Below are 24,336 nucleotides of genomic sequence, written 5' to 3'. Positions count from 1 at the left end.
AGTAAAAAATAAAGAACAGTAAAGGGCCAAGAAAGCTGCCTTGAGGAATACCACACTTGACATGTTTTACATTAGAGAAGTTTTCATTGAAGAAAACCCTCTGTGTAACATTAATGCATCAGTTACAGGTATAGGGATAGGGAAAACTCTGGGCTCATGTTATAGACTACAATTAGGGCTCAGAGTTTTTCTTGGTCAGTTAATGTGGTCAGAAGAAAATGGTTAATGCATTAGTAATTGCACTGGTGAGAGTAGAGACAGAGTAGAAAGGGAGAGAAGAGAAGAACAAGATGGAGAGACAGAAAAATCAAGAGAGCCAGAGAAGTGGGGTCGAGAAAAGTGGAGAGACAGAGAGAGAAGAAGAGGGGAGAGAGAGAGGAGAGGAGAGGAGAGGAGGGAGAGTGGAGATCAAAGGAGGTAGTTGGAGGTTAGTCACCTTGGCAGCCACGGTAGGCCATGTAATCTCCCTCCTCTATGTTTAATCATGAGCCCAGATTGTTGATCGCCTCAGCGGGCCGGCCGCATCTCATTTTGGGGCTCACTGCCACTCCGGCACGCACACACACTCATGCAGGGGGAAATTAAAAGGAAATCGTGCACTTATCTACCCCGGCTCCACATCACCAGCCTATAGTGCTTACTCAGAGAAACACCTAATCGTATCAGCTCCTCACCTGACGTGGCGATGCTGGCTGATGGGGCTTTCATCTAGAAGCAGCCTGATAACCTTTGTTAACAGCTCTGTCTATGAGGTTGACTCAGTACGCACACCTGGCGTTGAGAAAGTCAATGGTGTTTCATCTGAGGTCAGACTGATAACCTTTGATAGCAGCAACCCTGCTAGCTTGCTCAATGTACTCATTCTGCATTGACATGGTGTATTATTAGCCTAGCTGTACTGTAGCTTATGGTGTTGCTGGTGATGTCCAGTTCTCTTAATCTCTGGTCTCTCTCTCTCTCTCTCTCTCTCTCCCTCCCTCTCCCCACTCTCTCTCTCTCTTAGCCTCCCCCCTTCTCCCTTTCTCTCTGTCTCTGATGTGCTTGCAGTGTTGTGATCCGTAGCGTGGGTGTTAGCGTACTAATGCTAATACAGTCCTCTGTATTCCCATCATGTCTGTTCTGGCTGGTTACGGCTCCAACACCGCTCTGGTTGGTTGGATCCATATGTCACTCAAATGGGCAACCTGTGCTCTGGCAACAGCCCAGTCGCCATCCAGCCGTATCACCACGATAGAATTAAGAAAATTCTGTATATGCTCATTGGCCCAATTTAATTACAAGCAGGTTTTTCTATCCCCCCATAGGGTTCTAAATGGGTTGTCGTGGTGATGGCTGTCTATTTTCTGGCTTCGTTCTCTCATGACTTTTGTTTTCATATGTTTTTGATGGTTTGTTTGGATTCTTCTGTGGCATTGTCCATTTTTTATTGGTCTGCGTTTTTCCTGTTTGAAGCCCGAGCCTTGGATTTTATGATATCAGTACTACATTTTATGGTGAATTATTTGCGTCACAAAACATAAAGGCTGTCTGTTTCTATGAACACCCGTCTTTCATGTACTGTTAAGTTTTAGGATCTGTATTTTTCACCTTTATACGGCTGTGTGTTATTGACTGAGAGAGTCTGCAGGACTATTGGACTATTGGAACAGATACTGTGTGGTGCTTGTCTAGTCTATAACAGACATATTATCATTCATTCATATTGTACACTGAACAAAAATATAAAACACAACCATTTCAAAGATTTTACTGAGTTACAGTTCATATTAGGAAATCAGTCAATTGAAATAAATTCATTAGGCCCTCATCTATGGATTTCACATGACTGGGAATACAGATATGCATCTGTAAAATGGGCTTCACAATAGACCTCAGGATCTCATCACGGCATTTCTGTGTCTTCAAATAGATAAAATGCAATTGTGCTCCCTCAAAACTTGAGACATTTGTAGCATTGTGTAGCATTTTAAAGTGGCCTTTTATTGTCCCCAGCACAAGGTTCCCCCTCTGTAATGAACATGCTGTTTAATCCGCTTGTTGATACGTAACACCTGTCAGGTGGATGGATAATCTTGGCAAAGGAGAAACGCTCACTAACAGGGATGTAAAACAATTTGTGCACCAAATTGAAGAGAAATAAGCTTTATGTGCGTATGGAACATTTCTGGGATCTTTTATTTCAGCTCATGAAACATGGGACCAACACTTTATATGTTGCGCTTATATTTTTGATCAGTGTGGAACACTGTTAAGCTCTCAGGAAACACACCTGAATGCTAACATGAGCTTCTGTATGTTGTCTTCTCCTCCTCCTGGCTGAGCCAATCAATACCATGACATAACCACACATGACATTATTATGACAGCGTTCCTCATACTACTGTGTTGTGTAGTACTTGCCCCACCATACATAGGCCTATTATCTCTACAATAATGCCTCCTGAATAGAGGTTTAGCATAGCAACATTTCAGCTCACAGAGTAGACCTACCTATGAACACAACTAATGCAGTCAGACAGGTTGCTGCTTGTTGAGGTTTCATTCTGTCTCATCTGATCTGTCTGTCCTGTAGAAAGGAAGGGAGCAGGCAGCCCACGGTTGTCGTCATGGCTGAATCACCATGGAGGATAAGCCTCGATACCAAACCTGTCCTGTCTGTTAGCGCCTGACAGTGACTAGACAGGGAAGGATCGTCAACATAGTGTTGAGCCTGGTTCTCATTGGCTTTTATGGTGTGTGTGTGTGTGTGAATCGCTTTTAGGCTAAATAGTGTGCGTTTTGTCTTTTTCTGTGTTTGTTAATGCATGTGTGTGAGAGTCTATATAATATGCATGGTGTATGTATATGTGTGTGTTTTTAAACAGACTGAACGTGGGATGTCTCATTAAGCTCAGTAGACGCAGTGAGATCAGACACACACGTAGAACACGCACGGACACATACACACAAAAGCCATGTCAAATATATACTCAAAACATCAGAATTCAGATTCAGAAAACGTTAATGTCCTCAGAGGCAATTCATCTCGCAGCAGTCATAAAAACATATAACATCTAAAAATGAACATGTCTGTTAGGTTTCCAATATATTTGACTGTACACTTTGGACAGAATCAGGTGCGTTCTCCAAGCCACAGCATCTTTTCTACTGATATATAAATGACTAGGAAGTCGTCCAGGGTTCCCAACATCAGGCCCTGAAGATGTAACTGACCTGGTCTTTGGCCTGCTCAGGTTTCAGCCCGTTTTACCACTGGTTTATCAACTTTATGAAGAGGGTTAGGGTGGACCGTCACTCCCACGCTCATTTAAAGGATCAACTCTGAACGCTCCCACTTTGATCTGAAACAGACTCATAGTGACTGTTACGAGTGAGATCACAGTGATATCATCATCCTAAAAATAAATCAGTTATTTGTGGAGCCTGCTCATGTCAGGGAGGGACGTTTGTAATGAAAATGTTTGGAGTGTGCGTGTGTCTCTGAGAACTCCTTACATCTGGGATATTCAAACTGGGGTCCGCGGCCCCCTAGCTATTACAGGGGGTCCGCAAATAAATTATTTAAATGTTTTTATTAATATTGCTAGTAACAGAATAAACAAAACGCATTTTGAATTACATACAGTACCTACAGAAGAAAATAGGAGAGTATCTTCATTTATTTTACCCCCAATTTCGTGATATCCAATTGTGATCTTGTCTCATCGCTGCAACTCCCCACCGGGCTCGGGAGAGGCGAAGGTCGAGTCACAAGTCCTCCGAAACATGACCCGCCAAGACACGCGCTTCATAACACCTGCTTGTTTAACCGTGAAGCCAGCTGCACCAATGTGTCGTAGGGGAAACACCGTTCAACTGCCGAACGAAGTCAGCCTGCAGGCACCCGGCCTGCCACAAGGAGTCGCTAGAGCGGGATGAGTCAAGTCAAGCCCCCCCCCCCCCCCCCCCGGCCAAACCCTCCCCTAAACCGGACGACGCTGGGCCAATTGTGTGCCGAACTATGGGACTCCAGGTCATGGTGTTGTGACACAGGAATATCTTCCTTCTAATGATGTCAACATTATTTCTCAACTCCGAACATTGAGCAAAGTACACTCATTGGAGCCAATTACAGTCCTGGAGTATCTGACATAGGTTTTTAAAAAAGCACCCACGAATACCAGTCACTGTAAGTGTGGCTATCTACTAGTAAGCTTTCTTGACTTGGACATTCGTTTTTGCCAACACATGGCTAACCTTTGTTTAACATGTTAAACAGCTGCTACTAGCGAAAATGGGTTAGGGTTAATGCGTTTGAGTTAGCCTATTACATAGAAAGGTATATTAGAGTTGACGCTCCCTCTTCCAATTATAACTATCTACCAAATCTATTCATTTAAAAATGTTGATTACTTCTCCTTGCCATAATCTTTCACCTGATAAGACATAAAAAAATCTTTATGATGGGGGGGTCCCTGGTTTTCCTGGGCGGGGGCCTCTGGTCAAGGAAAGTTTGAAGACCCCTGCCTTACATCAGTTTGTACAGTTGAACTCAGGAATGATTTGTACATGCGCTGAAATTGCCACTCATGCCACATTTAACGACGGTTAACAAGCTCGTGGCCGGGGCTGAAAACGATTCAAGGAAAACATGACAAGAAAAGTGTGGTCAGACTACACTGACTGGCAGCAGTAAATGTTTGGATTTACCGTGTGATGCATGTGTACGTTTGCTGGGGCAGCTGCTCATTAGAATGTGTTACGGAAGCAGAGTTCAACATTGGGATGGAGGGATGGAGGGATGAAACGATAGATTGTAGTGGAGGGGTTGTGTTTGATGGCACGCGGGTCGGTCGGGTTGGGGAAGCTACTCGTGCATTCCAAAGACAACAGCAGTTATTTTCCTGGCTCCCATCACCACGGCATCGAGGAAATCCTCCGAGAGGAGGGAGAGAGCCTTTCATTATGTCGACATAAAGCCCAACACGGAGGGATCAACACTGGGACAATACACGGATTAGCCCAGTGGTGTTGGCACACGTTGGGGAAACTAATACACATTTATGGACACATTTCTGTGAATACACCCACAGACAAACAAAAACTCACACACACACACACTTAGTAGCCTTGTGTTAGTGTAATGAAAACCACAATGTGTCTCTGGGAATACCTAGCCCATAGGTAGTGTGAGTCTTAACTGCTCTCTCTCAGCCATGTTTCCTCTGTTACAGTTATGGCCCGGTCTGGGCTCACAGCACAGAACAACTTATACAGTCTGTCCCCCTCCCTATGTGTGTTCTGGCAGGGGGAGAGCGGATGGAGGGAGGGAGAGGGGTTTGGCAGGAGATGGGACATGCAACATTTGTGAAGACCCCAGTTGCTCTGTGACTGGAGTTGGCAGGGGAGCATGGCTAGAATGGTTTGTCACAGTTGAAACAGAGCTGCTAACATGATGTGGCCATAAGTCAACCAGGAATAGATGGAGGACCTGGTTGAAGCATAGAGGTGGGTCCAGGCTCCTTGGAATGCTCTCTCTGGGGAAGAAGGGTAAATGAATGCCTGATTGGTTGTTCCAGCAGAGGGGAGGTGCTAGCTGCTCTAACTATTGTGTGATTGGTTGTTCAAGCAGGTTCCCCCCCAGTACGGCCAGCAGGGTATGGGAGGATACAGCCAGCAGCAGCAGGGAACACCTCCAGGATCCTACTTCAGCCCCCCCCAGCAGAACCCCACCGCCCCCACACAGCCCCCCTACCTGCCTCCCCGCGCCCCACCCCAGCAGGTAAGACCTCACTTACAGTCAGAGAGGGGGTAAATGTAAAACAGACTGAGGATCAGTGTCTAAGGGACGCTTCATCTTGTTCTGTTATCCCAGAATACTTTGCTCCCACACAGACCTCTTGTGGTGTGTGTGGGCAGAGAGTCTGGCTCTGGCCCGGAGGTCTGATGAGTCGTCCAGATTATTCATATGGGCTATTTCTGGCATTTCCTGCTTCCTCTGCTTTCATTCAAACACACACTACACACCAGATCTGGGCAGAAAAGTCTTATTTTGTAGTTTATTTGAAAATACCAACTTTGGTATTTGTCAAATATAGTTTAAGGTTCAAAGTAAAAGGCTACTATTTTCTTTGATAGTCAAATACAGGTCCAGAAAAACAAATCATATTTCAAGCTATTTGAATATACACTGAGTGTACAAAACATTAAGAACACCTTCCTAATATTGAGGTGCACCAAATATTTGATGAATAACCAAAAACTACAACAGTTAGTTGAATTAGTCTAAATATATGATCATAACCCTGGTTTGGAGGGCTCTTAGGTATGATTCTCGATAGAGCCTATAGCCTAGAATTACATACAGTATCTCACAAAAGTGAGTACACCCCTCACATTTTTGTAAATATTTGAGTATATCTTTTCATGTGACAACACTGAAGAAATGACACTTTGCTACAATGTAAAGTAGTGAGTGTACAGCTTGTATAACAGTGTAAATGTGCTGTCCCCTCAAAATAACACAACACACAGCCATTAATGTCTAAACCGCTGGCAACAAAAGTGAGTACACCCCTAAGTGAAAATATCCAAATTGGGCCCAAAGTGTCAATGTTTTGTGTGGCCACCATCATTTTCCAGCACTGCCTTAACCCTCTTGGGCATGGAGTTCACCAGAGCTTCACAGGTTGCCACTGGAGTCCTCTTCCACTCCTCCATGACGACATCATGGAGCTGGTGGATGTTAGAGACCTTGCACTCCTCCACCTTCCGTTTGAGGATGCCCCACAGATGCTCAATAGGGTTTAGGTCTGGAGACATGCTTGGCCAGTCCATCACCTTTACCCTCAGCTTCTTTAGCAAGGCAGTGGTCGTCTTGGAGGTGTGTTTGGGGTCGTTATCATGTTGGAATACTGCCCTGCGGCCCAGTCTCCGAAGGGATGGGATCATGCTCTGCTTCAGTATGTCACAGTACATGTTGGCATTCATGGTTCCCTCAATGAACTGTAGCTCCCCAGTGCCGGCAGCACTCATGCAGCCCCAGACCATGACACTCCCACCACCATGCAAATGTAGCAAAGTGTCATTTCTTCAGTGTTGTCACATGAAAAGATATACTCAAGTATTTACAAAAAGTGAGGGGTGTACTCACTTTTGTGAGATACTGTACATGAGGGACATGCAGTCATCTCAACATTAGACAAACCACTTTTGCACCTTCAAAATGACTGACAAATGTATTTTCATAATGAGTGACATAAGGTAATGCAGTAACACTTGACATCCAGCTCCCTATACATTTGTAGTAACTTTGATTATTACAATAGCAATATTGTTGTTACATAGGACATTGGAAATTGCTTTATAATTGCATAATAATGTAGTTATTACATAAGTGGAGTAAGGAACAGTCAGTATTCCTCTTGTGTACAGTAGTTACAACAACTCAGTTCTTTGCTATGCAATTCAAATGCAATTACCTTTTGTCAGTTTTATGCAACAACATGCTACTAAAACGTTGCTCTAAAAGTAATTTGTTTTATTACACAGGCACAAGAACAGTTTAAAGGTAGGTGTTACTGAGAATTCTAGCAGTAACAAAATATGGCTATTAAGTGTCAAAAGGAAACTAAATACCCCAAAACTGTCTTGAATCAACTACAGCCAAGCTAGGTTGAAAATCATGTTATTTAGCATTATGAGTAAACCATTGCCCTCAACTCTGGACCTCGAAGCCAGTGCCACTGCGTTTTTTTTTAATTGTTTCCCTCTAATCAGGGACTGATTTAGACCTGGGACACCAGGTGGGTGCAATTAATTATCAGGTAGAACAGAAAACCAGTAGGCTCCGGACCTCGTAGGCTAAGAATTGAATACGCCTGATACTGTGTGTGTTTGAAAAAAGAACACTTACCCTGAGATGCCTCCCTCTGAAGTATTTTCAGGTATCATACAATTAATTGCAGTTTTCTACCTTTTCAGTGACATGTTGAACGAGTCATACATTAGCATCACAACTTATTGATACTTATCTGTACAAAATATCATGTGGTGATTGGTTTGACTTGATTATGCACACCTGGGGCAATGGCCATTCAGGAGAATGGACATTGATGAAAATGCTCCGATAGAAATGTGTCGTGTAGATCACATTCGACTGTGAGATAGATTGGAATAGTGCAGGAGATTGTGTGTGTGCTCTATTCATTCTATTTCTATCTTCAACATGCAGTTCCAGATACAGCCCTGCCATTAGTCGCCTCTGAGATCTATATTCCAATATTTTATTGAAGTAGTTGCTTTCTCAGATCTGTATTCAAATAGTTGTATTCACCTCCAAAGTAACAATTGTTCCCTTGGAATAGTTACTTTCCACAAAGCGTAGTTAAAAACTATAGTTATCCCAGTCTACCAGACAGACAGACAGACAGACAGACAGACAGACAGACAGACAGACAGACAGACAGACAGACAGACAGACAGACAGACAGACAGACAGACAGACAGACAGACAGACAGACAGACAGACAGACAGACAGACAGACAGACAGACAGACAGACAGACATGGTTGAGTCAGTGTGGAGGCGCTCCAGGATTTCAGTGAGAACTGAGTTCAGCAGGATATGGCCAGACAAAGAATGCATTCAGTCAAGGATTGCGTGTTTCTGCCCCTCTTACAACTTTGGTTGCATTTAAACTACTTTGGATTACACAGTCCAGTTGACGCTTTCTCAATGTTGTCCGCAAGGTCAACGCTCTCTTTCTCTCTCTCTCTCTCTCCCCCTCTCTTGCTATCTCTCTCTCTCTCTCTCTCTCTCCCCCTCTCTTGCTATCTCTCTCTCTCTCTCTATCTTGCTCACTCTCTTCTTCCTCCTCAAACACTCAGTGCATTAATCAAATCCTTTATCTGAGTCTCCTCTCTTCTCTCCTGGCTAGGCCTGTAGTGTCTCCAGACTGCAGGTTGGAGCAGGGTGAGGTGGGCCAGCCAAGCTCCAGGCTTTTTGGATTGAGCCAGCCAGCAAACAGCCCTCTACAGCACACACCCTCCGGACCTATGTAGGGTTCTGAAGATTTAGTGTCAAATATTTTTAGGCCATAGGAGGATGTAGGATGTAAGAAGGTAGGGGGTAAAGATGGCTGATCATTTCTGCAAGGTTACAATATAAAACCAACCTGTGTGCGAGCGTGTGTATGTGAATTACAGTAGAGAGAGTACCACTGTTGCCACCCTGATGTCATTGTGGCAGTGTGAAATCCTTGTCTCATGTCAGCTCCCAATCATAAAAGAAAGGTCAACGTTTGACCTTTTCACAGCTTTCTGTGCCGATCAGTGGAAACACACAAACACAAAGCACTGTGAGAGAGATTAGGATGTTATTGTGGTTGTGCACCCTCTCTCATGACCTCTAGTTACCAGAGGAGGGAAGTTCCACCCTGTGTGATTTGGGTGGTGAGCTGTTCCACTCCATATCTATTAGGCAGGTGAAAGGACATCCTTCACTTGATTGAGTGATTGCAGCTTCTCTGACCATCATATTTGCTGTGAAACCCAAGGTTCCTACAGAAACATGACTATTATCCTTCTTCTATATCCCCCTGAAGGGGAAGTGTGCTCTTTATTGGAGTGTGTTTCACTGGTATAACCCTGGTGATTGTAGAAAGTAGAAAGGCTTTCTGGTTCTGACCCGTCAAAGCTGTTACTTCAAGAACATCTCAGAAATGCATCTGTCGTGATGAAGGGGAATGAAAACCCTGGGTCTTTGTTATATTCTCAAGCAATTAAAGGTGCAATATGCAGAAATCGCTCCACCATTTCCTGGTTGCAGAAATTATAATAGTTACAGTTTATGTGACAAAACAAGCAATGTATAGTGTAGAGAATCATTGTACCATCTAAACCGCTGTTAAATATATTTTCACTAACCAAAAATATTGTATTTTCAGCTGTTTGAAGTTGGTGTACAAAGCCAAAAGAAATGACGCAAAAACGAAACTTAAGAACGGGAAGCAGAGAAATTGCTCACATAGAACAGATCTTCTTAGCCTTGCTTTCAATGGGAATGACAGATCTATAACTCACATTTCTATGTGAATTTGGTCAGGTCACCCAAAAAGTTACATTGCAGCTTTGATGAATTGCTGTTAGAACTCATAATAGCAGTTTCTCTGTCTGAAGGGTTGCTCACCCATCTCTCACCTGTTTTTTGCTGTCTGTCAGTAACTGGTCTTTGTCTTTGTCCATCAGTTTTGTTAACACAATACATGTTCCTCTCTGCCTACTTTGCTAGGAAGGCGATTCTCTTTGTGTGTGTGTGTGTGTGTGTGTGTGCGTGTGTGTGTGTGGTGTTTGCATGCGTGTGTGTGTGGTGTTTGCGTGCATGACTGTGTGTGTGTGTGTGTGTGAGACTGTTTGCTCAAGTGACTGTGTGTGTGTGTGTGTGTGTGTGTATGTGTGTATGTGTACAACTGTGTACTTGCTTCCTCGGCATATAGACACCTTTTCCTTTCCCATTCTTTTATGTTCCTAGGTAGCTAGCTGGTATAGTGTGTAGTGATTGAAACATCCATGTCCTGTTCCTATCTAGGGCCCTTATCTAACTGAAGGAGGCAGAGTGTGACAGGACTACTCCAATGTGGGGATTTGTCATGTTGTTCACAATGTTACCAGGCAGGGTCATCGATTGGTTACACCTTAAGCGCTGTCACTCTCAGGAGTGACACACAACGATTTCACCAAGGAGAATTGTACTGCATTGCCCCTCATTTCTTCAGTGAAAGTGTCCAGTCTGTTCCTCTGTGAGACTGCTGATCTCTAGGGCTGTTTCCTGTTTCCTGTATTACACCCAACTACTTCCTGTTGTCTCTCTGAGGGGTTTTAGCTCCTCTGCTCTGCTCTACTCTGCTCTGCTGTACTCTGCTCTGCTCTACTCTGCTCTGCTGTATTCTGCTCTACTCTGCTCTGCTGTACTCTGCTCTGCTCTACTGTACTCTGCTCTGCTGTACTCTGCTCTGCTCTACTCTACTCTGCTGTACTCTGCTCTGCTCTACTCTGCTCTACTCTGCTCTGCTGTATTCTGCACTACTCTGCTCTGCTGTACTCTACTCTGCTGTACTCTACTCTGCTGTACTCTGTTCTGCGCTACTGTACTCTGCTCTGATGTACTCTGCTCTGATGTACTCTGCTCTGCTTTACTCAGCTCTGCTTTGCTCTGCTCTACTCTTCTCTGCTCTACTCTTCTCTGCTCTACTCTTCTCTGCCCTTCTCTACTCTGCTCTGATGTACTCTGCTCTGCTGTACTCAGCTTTGCTGTACTCTACTCTTCTCTGCTGTGCTCTACTCTACTCTGATGTACTCCGCTCTACTCTGCTCTGCTCTACTGTACTCTTCTCTGCTGTACTCTGCTCTACTCTGCTCTGCTCTACTGTACTCTTCTCTGCTGTACTCTGCTCTGCTCTGCTCTACTGTACTCTTCTCTGCTGTACTCTGCTCTGCTCTACTGTACTCTTCTCTGCTGTAGTCTGCTCTGCTCTGCTCTACTGTACTCTTCTCTGCTGTACTCTACTCTGCTCTGCTCTACTGTACTCTTCTCTGCTGTACTCTGCTCTACTCTGCTCTGCTCTACTGTACTCTTCTCTGCTGTACTCTGCTCTGCTCTGCTCTACTGTACTCTTCTCTGCTGTACTCTGCTCTGCTCTACTGTACTCTTCTCTGCTGTAGTCTGCTCTGCTCTGCTCTACTGTACTCTTCTCTGCTGTACTCTACTCTGCTCTGCTCTACTGTACTCTTCTCTGCTGTACTCTGCTCTGCTGTACTCTGCTCTGCTGTACTCTGCTCTGCTGGGCTTTATTCTGCTTCGCTCTGCTGTGTTCCCATCTCTCTCTCTCCTCTATCACCTAATGACACGAGGTTAATTAAAACACATTCACAATCGCTGGCTGCTCGCCTTCATCGCCACCATCCACCGGTCTGCCACCGCCAGTTTAATCATGACCGCTGATAACGCGTCGCCCAGCGCACCGCACCCGAGGACGCCACGGCAACAACTGACTGGGAGAGGGGGAAGGGAGGGATGGAGGGCCATTCAAAGTTCAATGTCATTAATTGGTCAGCATTTGAATATTAGCTAAGAACGGTTAATTAACTGGATCATAAAAGCGCTGCTACGATCTGGAGAGGGGTGGACGGAGAGAGAGAGGGATGCCTGGGAGAGAGAGGGAGCCGGGTGCTGGGCGATAAGAGAGACCCATCCGTGGTAAAGGTCTGGCCACTGTAATTTGCGGGAGCTGCTTTAATTGTCGTAACCTTTTAAATGGCATAGTTTATCAGAGTCCTCTAAATGTCCCTGCGTATCGCTAGGCGCCAGCGCCACGGCAACCAACACAGCGCTCCCGTTGGCTGCCCGCAACAAGCACTTAAACCTGATGAGTTTAGAAATAAAGGAGAAAGGGAGAAAAACGGTTGGTTCCATTTTTTATTTTTTTTGTCAGTTGGATTGTGTTTTTAGTTGTGTGTGTTTTCACCTCTCCGCTGACTGACACTTGCTAATTGCGTGACTGGAATGTGCCACCGTGTTTTTCTGATTTATGTTTGTTTGTACCATTGTGATTCAAATGCAAATGGTAGGTGTTTTTTTGAAGGGTCAGGACAATCTTAATCACGCTGGAAAGGATAGTGTTTAGTACTATGCACCCCAGGGGCCTCATTTAGCACAACAATTGTTAGAAATGCCACTAAATGTTCCAGCACACAGAGTTTTGAAAAATACACGGATGCACACAGAATTGTTGGACAATCACTGATGAGACTGCCAACAGTGCTATTGTTCTGCCATCCTTGAACAAGGACAACAACGTCTGTATGGAAAACAGTACTAGTTTTGGTGAATACTATATTTCCCTTACCCACATAGACACCAGGTTTCTGGCATCCATATATCATTCCTCGTTGTTTAAATGAGGGACAGAGCCAGCGGGAAGGACAGGGGCCTGTTCTGAATGGTCCATCTGAGGTCTGTCTGTCTGTCTGTCTGTCTGTCTGTCTGTCTGTCTGTCTGTCTGTCTGTCTGTCTGTCTGTCTGTCTGAAGGGATCAGAACACAGAGAGACAGTCTCATCTGATTCCTCTCCATAGCTGAATGACAAGTCAGAATACAAGCAGTACCAATGACATGTTCAGTTAATACAGTACTGTCACATCAAAACTGCTCCCAGGGGGATATGAGAGAGAGAGAGAGAGAGAGAGAGAGAACTGATATTATTACGGGACGGGGGACGGGACGTGGGGGGGGGGGGTAGTGTGTGTTCCCTCTAGTGGGGGTTTTGTGATAAAGGTCAGACGGATTGGTGCACTGCTCTGGGCTGCTGGTTGGTGAGAATCCAATCTGAAGGACATGGTAGTAGAACAGACCTGGACAAATGGATCAATTAAAATCCCAGGAGAGGAGAGGAGGAGGTCCCTCCCTGGCTGCTTCTCTGTCACTGGGCTGGGTGATGGTTGGAGAGACAGGCTCTGCAGCTACAGCATACACGCACGCAGGTATGCACACATGCACAGAGACACACACACAATGGCACACCCAGTCAAATACAGTCAGATATGTGTTTGTGTGTGCAGACACGTATCGTTTGGAAAGAGATCACCACATATTAGCCTTTACACTAAACAAAAGCTGTGAAGTCAATCTGTCAGTCAGTCTGTTTTTATTCCTACTAGAGAGACTGCTGTATTGTCTAGCAGTCCTGTCTGATCCAAGCTGCCAGTTTATAAGCAATCTAGTTGATTTTCTGCATTACAAGCCTTTATAAAAGCTGGCAGTTTCTCCCTGGCAACTCCTCTCTCTCTCTCTCTCTCCCTCCTGTATTATTGTTTAGCTGGCTGATTGCTTAAATGATGGCGTCCCAATCCGAAGTGCCATTGTTGTCTGTGCTAATGACGTGCAGGAGCCATGAATATGGATGGCCTGCATCTCCCTCTCCCTCTCCCTCCCTCTCTCCCTCTCCCCTCCTCTCTGCTGCCTGCCTGCCTGTCTTTGTCTGTCCCTGTTCCCTGTTCTCTGTCGTGTCTCTGATGTGCCGTACTTTGTGTACACAGACGCGTGTTTGTATTTTTAAACGCCGCGATTTTCACGTCCACAGCTTTAAATATGAACGCTAAAAATACACCCCTCAAGAACTATCAGGAACAGGCGCGTGTGCGCGTGCACACACACACACACACACACACACACACACGCAGCACGCGCGCACACACACACACACACACACACACACACACACACACACACACACACACACACACACACACACACACACACACACACACACACACACACACAATAAAGCAGAGATGAGAGGTACCATCAGCTAGCCAGTGTGTGATTCAACACAGCTTGGCTGTTGGAGGTGTCACTGTCTCTCTGTGGCACTCCCATCACTCCTCGATGTCTCCTGTGTAGTACAGTATGTCTCCTGTATAGTACAGTACGCTGTTCTCCTGTGTAGTACAGTACGCTGTTCTCCTGTGTAGTACAGTACGCTGTTCTCCTGTGTAGTACAGTACGCTGTTCTCCTGTGTAGTACAGTACGCTGTTTCTCCTGTGTAGTACAGTACGCTGTTCTCCTGTGTAGTACAGTACGCTGTTCTCCTGTGTAGTACAGTACGCTGTTCTCCTGTGTAGTACAGTACGCTGTTCTCCTGTGTAGTACAGTACGCTGTTCTCCTGTGTAGTACAGTACGCTGTTCTCCTGTGTAGTACAGTACGCTGTTCTCCTGTGTAGTACAGTACGCTGTTCTCCTGTGTAGTACAGTACGCTGTTCTCCTGTGTAGTACAGTACGCTGTTCTCCTGTGTAGTACAGTACGCTGTTCTCCTGTGTAGTACAGTACGCTGTTCTCCTGTGTAGTACAGTATGTCTCCTGTGTAGTACAGTACGCTGTTCTCCTGTGTAGTACAGTACGCTGTTCTCCTGTGTAGTACATTACGCTGTTCTCCTGTGTAGTACAGTACGCTGTTCTCCTGTGTAGTACAGTACGCTGTTCTCCTGTGTAGTACAGTACGCTGTTCTCCTGTGTAGTACAGTACGCTGTTCTCCTGTGTAGTACAGTACGCTGTTCTCCTGTATAGTACAGTACGCTGTTCTCCTGTGTAGTACATTACGCTGTTCTCCTGTGTAGTACAGTACGCTGTTCTCCTGTGTAGTACAGTACGCTGTTCTCCTGTGTAGTACATTACGCTGTTCTCCTGTGTAGTACATTACGCTGTTCTCCTGTGTAGTACAGTATGTCTCCTGTATAGTACAGTACGCTGTTCTCCTGTGTAGTACAGTACGCTGTTCTCCTGTGTAGTACAGTACGCTGTTCTCCTGTGTAGTACAGTACGCTGGTCTCCTGTGTAGTACAGCATGTCTCCTGTGTAGTACAGTACGCTGTTCTCCTGTGTAGTACAGTATGTCTCCTGTATAGTACAGTACGCTGTTCTCCTGTGTAATACAGTACGCTGTTCTCCTGTGTAGTACAGTACGCTGTTCTCCTGTGTAGTACAGTACGCTGTTCTCCTGTGTAGTACAGTACGCTGTTCTCCTGTGTAGTACAGTAAGCTGTTCTCCTGTGTAGTACAGTACGCTGTTCTCCTGTGTAGTACAGTACGCTGTTCTCCTGTGTAGTACAGTACGCTGTTCTCCTGTGTAATACAGTACGCTGTTTCTTCTGTGTAGTACAGTACGCTGTTCTCCTGTGTAGTACAGTACGCTGTTCTCCTGTGTAGTACAGTACGCTGTTCTCCTGTGTAGTACAGTATGTCTCCTGTGTAGTACAGTACGCTGGTCTCCTGTGTAGTACAGTATGCTGGTCTCCTGTGTAGTACAGTACGCTGTTCTCCTGTGTAGTACAGTACGCTGTTTCTTCTGTGTAGTACAGTATGCTGTTCTCCTGTGTAGTACAGTACGCTGTTCTCCTGTGTAGTACATTACGCTGTTCTCCTGTGTAGTACAGTACGCTGTTCTCCTGTGCAGTACAGTACGATGTTTGCCGCTTTTCTATCTTGTGGTGCTCACTATCTCCCATTCGAATCTCATTCTCCTTATCTTTCTACCCCTCTCTGTCTCTTCCTATCTCTCTACCTCTCTTTTTCTCTCTCTCTCTCTCTCTCTCTCTCTCTCTCTCTCTCTCTCTCTCTTCCCCTCTGCCTCCTCTCCTCTCTCTGTGTGTAGGGTTGACAGGCATGGGGAGGTTGCCCAGTGGAAACCAGAACTGGCTCTCCTCAGGGGGCCAGGGATGCGCTGGGGCCACGGGGCTTTTTAAAGACGCACAATTAAGCTTCATTTTGTATGAATATTAATGGCGTTGGTGGCAGATCTGTAAGAGATCTGCGAAGGTGTGGGAATGACTTATTCATCTGGTAGTCATGAGGTGCCTGGCAGGAGAGAGAGAGAGAGGGAGTGAAGAATGGAGGGATGGAGGGAGAGAGAGAAGAGAGGAGAGGGCCATGCCGCTGACAGAGATAGCCTTTCTACTGGGGTAGAGGAAGAGAAGGTTTGTTTTTCTTCATTTGTTTAATTCATTTATGAATGCTCTCTATCCATCTCCAAGCCCTTAGACAAATAGCCTATTGACCAGTTGCCAGTCTATATATGCAATTGTAACCGATGTGAAATGGCTAGTTAGTTAGCGGTGGTGCGCGCTAATAGCGTTTCAATCGGGTGACGTCACTCGCTCTGAGACCTGAAGTAGTTGTTCCCCTTGCTCTGCAAGGGCCGCGGCTTTTGTGGCGCGACGGGTAACGATGCTTCGTGGGTGTCAGTTGTTGATGTGTGCAGAGGGTCCCTGGTTCGAGCCCAGGTTGGGGCGAGGAGAGGGACGGAAGCTAAACTCTTACACAATATTACCTCATGTTACGCAGCTCTACACACGGCTGTCTGATATCATTTAAGTCAGTCAGATTCCTGCATTCCCTCATGTACTTCCAACGCTTCTCTTCAATACCCCCTTTTCTATAACTCTAAGATGAAGCCTTGTTAAAAGCAAGCTCTGTGTGTGTGTGTGTGTGTGTGTGTGTGTGTGTGTGTGTGTGTGTGTGTGTGTGTAAAAACAGGATTAAGTATAGCTCCAGGCGTTCGGTATGGAGTGGATGATATTCTAGCTGGTCATCATAACTTCTAAATTAGTTCAGAAATAGGATTTTCGAGACATTGACATAAAAAATACATAGAGCAAAATGAGACTAACCTCACCTTGGCTGTGCTCATTGATTCTCTCTCTCTCTCTCTCTCCCTCGCTCTCTCTCTCTCCCTCGCTCTCTCGCTCTCTCTCCCTCGCTCTCTCGCTCTCTCTCCCTCGCTCTCTCGCTCTCTCTCCTTCTCGCTCTCTCGCTTTCTCGCTCTCTCTTTCTCTTTTTCTCTCTCTCTTTCTCTCTCCCTCGCTCTCTCGCTCTCTCTCCCTCGCTCTCTCGCTTTCTCGCTCTCTCTCTTTCTCTCTTTTTCTCTCTCTCTTTCTCTCTCCCTCGCTCTCTCTCTTTCTCTCTCTCTTTCGCGCTCTCTCTCCCTCTCTCTCTCTCTTTCTCGCTCTCTCTCTCTCTCTCTCTTTCTGTCTATAGCAACAGTAAAAGCAGATGATCATGTCAGGACTTAAACACGAGCCTAATGTTACTTTGACCCAGTTGTCACAGCATTCCATTCGAGTAAATACATATCACACTCTCTCTCTCTCTCTCTCTCTCTCTCTCTCTCTCTCTCTCTCTCTCTCTCTAAATAATTGACTAGTGTTTTCAGTAAAGTGAATGTAGTGATGCGTGTGTGCCTGTGTCCGTCTGTCTATCTGCCAGTGTGTACACTAGTGGAGTGGTGAGTGTGGCCAGACCAGTCTCAGGATGTCTGCATTAAATACTTTTCAAGTGGATGACTTCCCCTGTTTTTCGTCTCTGTTTACCTTGGGAGGTGCTGTGTGTTTGTGTAAGGAACATTGCTGTGTGTTTTTACAGGGAGAACAGCTGTATATTTGTGTAAGGGGCATCGTGCTAAATGAAGGGTTGCCGCTGGCGTGGGATGTAATAAAGCTTGTAGGTTGGCATGGTGCCAGTGTAGAGTAGAGTGTACCCTGGTCGAACAACACACCCAGGCCTGCCTAGTGCCCCGTCCAGGGAGGCTCTATGTCGATAGGCTTCACCACCATAGTACTAAATATATAGAACCACGTCTATTGTTTGGGAATCCTCGGCCTCGCTGCTGTTGTGGTGAATGACCTCCTGAGGTTATTCAGAGCCACTTAAGTCATGTCAAGAGATTGTACAGACGATGTGTTTGTGGTGCCGGCAGAGAGAGAGGTAATCCTGTAGCCCGGATAGAAGCATCCTTCCATTGTCCTGGTGGCTGTCTGATAACTGAACTCCATGTAGGATGAGCTGACTACTCAATGAAAGGAACTAAATTAGAATATTACATTTTTATCTCTGGAAAGTAAATTGGTTTACAGACTTAATCTGGTTGTGATTATAGTTAAGAGAGAACTATTTGGGGGACAGGGTGAAGGTGTGTTTCTCAAGATATCAGATTTGGTGGAATAGACTACTGTTGATGGGGTGTTTTGGTGTATGCGTTTGTGTGACAATAGATTCGCCCACGCTTGTGTGTCCAGCAGCACTCAATTAAATCCTAATTACAGTCTGGTATTATTGTCCTTTATTTACTTCTATCTATCTGGTCCACTGTCTGACTGGGGGACGCTCAGCTCCACTCTGCCTGTATACCTAACACACACACGCACACGCACACACACACGCACGCACGCACGCACGCACGCACGCACGCACACACACACACACACACACACACACACACACACACACACACACACACACACACACACACACACACACACACACACACTGTCCCTGAGGTTTCAGAGCTTGACAGGCATTCAAGCCTCCTTCACAGCTGGTTTAAACATGGAGGGAGGCTAGCTCATTTTAATTCATCATGTGCAAAGCCGCTGTTAGAGCTCTGCTTCATTCCTCAGACCCCTGCCCCCTGAGACACACACTCTAATGCATGATGTCATTTTCTGTCAAACCCTCCCTCCCCCATCATTTTTTTTCTCTCTCTCTATATACTCTATTCCACTCTTTCTCATTCTCTCTCTCCTCTCTCTTTCTTCTTTCTCTCGCTCTCTTGCTCTCTCTCTCTTTCTCTCTTTCTTTGTCTTTCTCCCTCTCTCTCTCTCCAGGAGGCTCCGCAGGAGAGCTACAGAGGCAGCACCAGGAGTCAGCAGCATGTCCCAGGGAATTCTGGGAAGGCCAACCTTGAGGACATGGGTCTGATCCCGCAGGACCGCCCCTCCAGCCTCCCGGTGAGTGACAGCTCTCCCAGACAATCCCCACCATTACTAAAGTGTCATATAGGAGTGTCACTTAAAAAAAAAAGGCCCCTTATTTGAGTGCGTAAAATATGCAAACACAAATTGTATTTGTGTTTAATAAAAGAAACAGAGGGGGAAGAGAAAAGCACAGTGCACACTGCAACCTTTCTCTTCCCTCCGCTTCCTCTGTGCTCCCTGAGCTGTCAGTGCAGGATTGGTGGAGAGCCCTGTCACTCAGGGTGGGATCAGAGCTACGCTCTTCAATCAAACGATCCGATTCCCTTCAGGCTCCTCTTCCCCCTCAGTCTCTGAGGGCAGACCTAGATTTCACTGCCCATTTCAGATCTAATGCCCACATTAACACTACGCCACTCTGTTGTGTGTGCACTGCCTACATAAGTAGAAATGGGCAGGCTCTGCTACACTAAGTATTGTTAGAGTGGAGAGGAGAAGCGGAGAGGACAGGAGGGGCGAGAAGCAGAGAGAAGAAAAGAGGAGGGGGGAGAAGTGGAGAGGAGAGGAAGGGAGTGGAGGGGGAGAGGAGAGGAGAGCAGAGGAAATGGGAGGATAGGAGGGAGGAGAAGCGGAGAGGAGAGGAAGGGAGAGGAGGGGAGAGCAGAGGAGAGGAAAGGGGAGGAAAGGGGAGGAGAGGAGCGGAGAGGAAGGGAGAGGAAGGGAGAGGAGAGAACAGGTGTGCTAGGGTAATATTCTGAGCTGGATCCTGCCTTATACACTCATTTGATTGAATTACAATGACCCTTGTCAGTGCAATAGTCTCTCAGCTAGTCAAGATGGAGGATGTAGTTCAACACAGGCACCATCAGGCTCACATTCCCTTCTCTCTTCCTCTCTTCCTCTCTTTCATTTACTCTCTTTCTGTCCCTATCATCTCCCGCTTTTCTCTCGTTCTCTCTCTTTTAACCGTCTCCCTCTTTACGGAAGCGTAACCCTCTGCTGTCTCTGTCTGTCACATGCTGCCTGTTTTACCTCTCTCTCTCTCTCTCTATCACCCTCCTTTCTTTCTCTCTGATCCAATATCTCACTGCCATTCCCTAGCTCTCTCAACATTGTCCCTCTCTTTCTCTCTCTTGAAGCATTCCCCCTCTCCCTCCCTCTCCTCTCTATGTCTCTGAACCTCCATCATGAAAGGTTTTTTTGTAAATGAGAGATTGCGTTGATGTGTCAGTGTGTACCCAGAGTGTCTCAGCTCAGCCTTCACTACACTACCAGGCACATCACATCAGTACACATTATGTTGCTTTAATCCCAGCTTCGCCTCAGAGCAATTTCTGGACTATTTCCAACCATAGAAATAGATAGACTAGATGTTAATCTGCAGGGATGTTTGGCAGGTGTATTTTGTTTCTAGAACGCCCATGCGTTGGTTTACTCTTTGTGTGTGTGTGTGTGTGTGTGTGTGTGTGTGTGTGTGTGTGTGTGCGCGCGCGCATCTACTCAAGCCTGTACACTTATTCACTTTTAGCTTCACTTTTCGCAGTGGTGTTGGGTTGATCTCTACCTTGTGAGAGCAGCTTCCAGCCCTGACACCTGAGGCTGTGCTCCAGTGAAGCCTGTTCCTCTAGTCTAGTCTGAGCTTTCACACGCTGCCTACTGTAGCCTTGCCGTTCCAGTCAGTACATGTTGCCCTGCTCTCTCCTCTCCTCCCCTGACAGCCAGCCAGTCAAGCAGTCAGCCTGCTCTGTACTGTTTCCGTGACAGGGAGTGGAGGCGAACCATGTGGAAAGAGTGGGAGAGAGGGGGGGGGGGGGGGGGGGGGGGGGCAGGGAGAAGTGAGGCAAAATGGACTCAGACACCTTTGAATCACAAGTTGTATGAAATGTGTAGGTTTTAGGTGTAATGTTTTCTTCAAATCCTAGACAATGTGAGTAACACACAACTTCCACATTCCACACACACATGGTGATGTGATGCTCCGACTGCGGTGGTCTCAGCCAGACTTTCATGAAACAAAAGAGAAAAATAGAATGACCACTCTCTCTCTCTCCCTCCTCCTCTCCTCTGTTTTTCCCACTGCTGCCTGGATCATGATTGACAGGGCGCAGCTGGGGAGGCCGATACCCCTGCTCCTTAAACACACACTTCACACACTTCACACACACACTCACACACACACACACACACACACACACACACACACACACACACACACACACACACACACACACACACACACACACACACACACACACACACACACACACACACACACACACACACACACACACACACACACACACACACACACACACACTCCCCCTCAGTCTGTGTGTGTGTGTGTGTGTGTATGTGTGGCACCAGTCCTCCCCCCCATGGTGTGTGTGTGTGTGTGGCACCAGTCCTCCCACCCATGGTGTGTGTGTGTGTGTGTGAGAGAGGAACATGCCATGCCTGCTCCTTATTCTCTCGCCGTGTTCTCCCTGTGTTCTCTTCAGAGCTGTAATGTCACAGAAGGGTTAAGGCTCTGCACTGTGGCCCACTCAACCCCACTGCATGCTGGGAAGGGAGATAAAGGGAGTGAGGGAGGAAGGGACAGAGGGAGTAGTGCATCATACTGTATCCAGCTACCCAGTTAAACTGCTCCTCTGCTGCCTACTCTTAGTCTACTGTCAAATACTGTACAAGGGTTAGAAAAGAAACACTATTGTTTGTATATTACACACACAGTATTTTCCTAAAATCAATATTCTGTCAAGTGCATTTTGCTGAACTCATGCAGACATATTTTCTATGTTTTGTGCACACACATGGCTGCTGTCGCACACTTTGTACCCAAGTCTTGCTCCAGGCCAGACATGTGAACCTGGCTTTACTTAAAAGGCACCCTGGCTGACTTGCTTCTGAAGGGTTACTACTTGAGCTTGTTTCGCAGCGTTTAGCTTGGCGTCAGTCCCTCTGCATCAAGGATTCATTGCTTGTGTGTCCACCAGTAGGTGGTTGATTGTCGAGTATTGGGTTGTTGTGTGTGTGTGTGTGTGTGTGTGTGTGTGTGTGTGTGTGTGTGTGTGTGTGTGTTAGGGTTTCCTTTAGGAAATTGTGGCGCAGGACACCGGCAGCATTGTAATTTGCCCGGACATTTGAGAAATTGACCGGACCCATATGCATTGGGTGGGTAACCTGATTAGGGCGTCCACCCACGGCGCTCAGAATGACTTAAATCACATTTCAATTATGGTCATTCATAGTAACAGAACATGCAAGTTGAGGATGCGACTGTGTGCAGTATTTCGTACCAAATTCGTTTGCGTACTTTGAAGACGTTAGAATATCTGTCCACATGTACTTTTCCTCAGCCAACAAGATGAGTAATGAACAGCAAAATCACTAGCCTATGTCAATTTACTATCCCCCATAGTAGAAAAGTTGACCTGTTCTATTGGTCAGCTTGATGAGAAAGAAATAGCCTGTTCCAAACAGACTCTGGGACAGTTGTGGGATGATAGAGCCCAAATTCATACATCCAGTAGGCCTAGGCAAAACCATATATATTTTTTAAGCAACAGATTTAGCTTAACGTTTAGCTTAAACTGTTGATAAACTATTATTCTTTCACATTATAAGCGCAGCAATGCGCACAAGGCAGTAGGCTACACGCAAGTGTTCGTTCCATAATACGAATGGGAAAACACTGTTGTCGAAGCGCACCGCACATGCGAGCGGTTTCATGTGACAGAGATGGAAATATCAGTTACAAATGTAGAAAGAGGGGAGATCTAGTATGCAACAACTAGCATGGGTTGCTAGTATGACTAGGATTGTGCCTTTGGCTACTGGACAACGAAAGAAAGTTTATATAAAATAATTTCCTCCACGGATATCGTCTGATTTTGGCTAGGTTACTTTGAAGCAAGGTAAGAAATTCATAATATGTAGTAAAACGTTCAGGTTTCAAACAATTAAGAATACGTTTTCAAAGTGCATACTGCCCCCAGCTCATTGCAAAGTGGTGTGACGCGCTGATGAAGCCTGCCTTCCGTTGCCTATGCGTTTGCTGTTCGAGATGCTGTAGCTCTTACACTGTCTGACAGATTTTCCGCTCAAAGGCCATCTGAATGCAGTACGTGTGTGATAAATAAGATATCTAAAGAATATACTGTACACACTCGCCAATTTAATTCCATGAAATGATGCAAATGAATCTATAGACTGTTAAGCATGACCAGTCAAATGTATTTCCATCGACTGGCATTTCCGACAATGAGTAGGCTTAAAACCATAATTTCATAATGGGATTTTTTATTTTTCTCCTGGACAATTTGCCAGCGCCATTTTTATTTCTCGGCGTTTCGATTTTTTTTTATCCGCCAAAAGCAGATAAACCCTGGTGTTTGTGTACGTGTGTAAGTGAATTAAGTGTGTGTGTGTGTGTGTGTGTGTGTGTGTGTCTGTCTGTGCGTGTGTGTGTGCAACAAGATATCACAGTTTCCCTTAAAAATTCGACGTATTATGGGTGAACTCTATTTTCCACGAATTAATTCTGCGTGGTTACAGGGATAATTCCTCGTAGTTACTGGGTTAAATTAGAAACAACTCAAAGGGTTAAGTTTAGGTATTCATTCTGAGTGGATAAGGTTAGGGTCATGGTTTGGGAAAGACTTCAAATAAAATAATTCTAAACGATGTGCTATTACCATCAAGTATCATGAAGTATTCTCAAGTATTCTTGCTGGAGCATTGTGAACTGTGTTGGCGTAGTGGTCTGAGCAGCACGCTCTGGCTCTGAGCAGCACCAGTTCAGGGCTGGACACTTGTTTAAAAAAATGTTGCTGAAGGCATATAAGGGGACCTTTTTTGAAATCACTGTCTATTTCTAGTGATCAGTCTGGTGTGTGTGTGTGTGTGTGTGTGTGTGTGTGTGTGTTTGTGTGCAACAGGAAGTAGCAGAGCATCAGTCCAGGTCAGGGGTGAGCCTGTTCATCTGTGGAGGAAGACTGTAAACTCAGGACCTATCCCCTTCGCTCTGCTGAACCCTAATACAGGACACACACACAC

At 45.8% G+C, this 24,336-nt stretch overlaps 1 protein-coding gene across 3 annotated transcripts in view; it reads left to right on the top strand.

The window, feature by feature from the left end:
* LOC106610785 (AT-rich interactive domain-containing protein 1B) overlaps positions 1 to 24,336 on the top strand; it is a 231,187-nt gene that overhangs the window by 48,470 nt on the left and 158,381 nt on the right. For 2 of the 3 annotated variants that reach the window (XM_014210357.3, XM_014210353.3), the window contains exons 3-4: positions 5,609 to 5,761; positions 19,195 to 19,317. In XM_014210357.3, the coding sequence (XP_014065832.3) occupies positions 5,609 to 5,761; positions 19,195 to 19,317 (276 nt within the window). The remainder of the gene's footprint in view (positions 1 to 5,608; positions 5,762 to 19,194; positions 19,318 to 24,336) is intronic. The other variant, XM_014210355.3, reaches the window with a different exon arrangement.

This window comes from Salmo salar, chromosome 09 (assembly GCF_965601325.2).
Source record: "Salmo salar chromosome 09, fSalSal1, whole genome shotgun sequence".
In the NCBI taxonomy this organism is placed as follows: Eukaryota; Metazoa; Chordata; class Actinopteri; order Salmoniformes; family Salmonidae; genus Salmo; species Salmo salar.
This window is presented reverse-complemented; position numbering and strand designations above follow the sequence as displayed.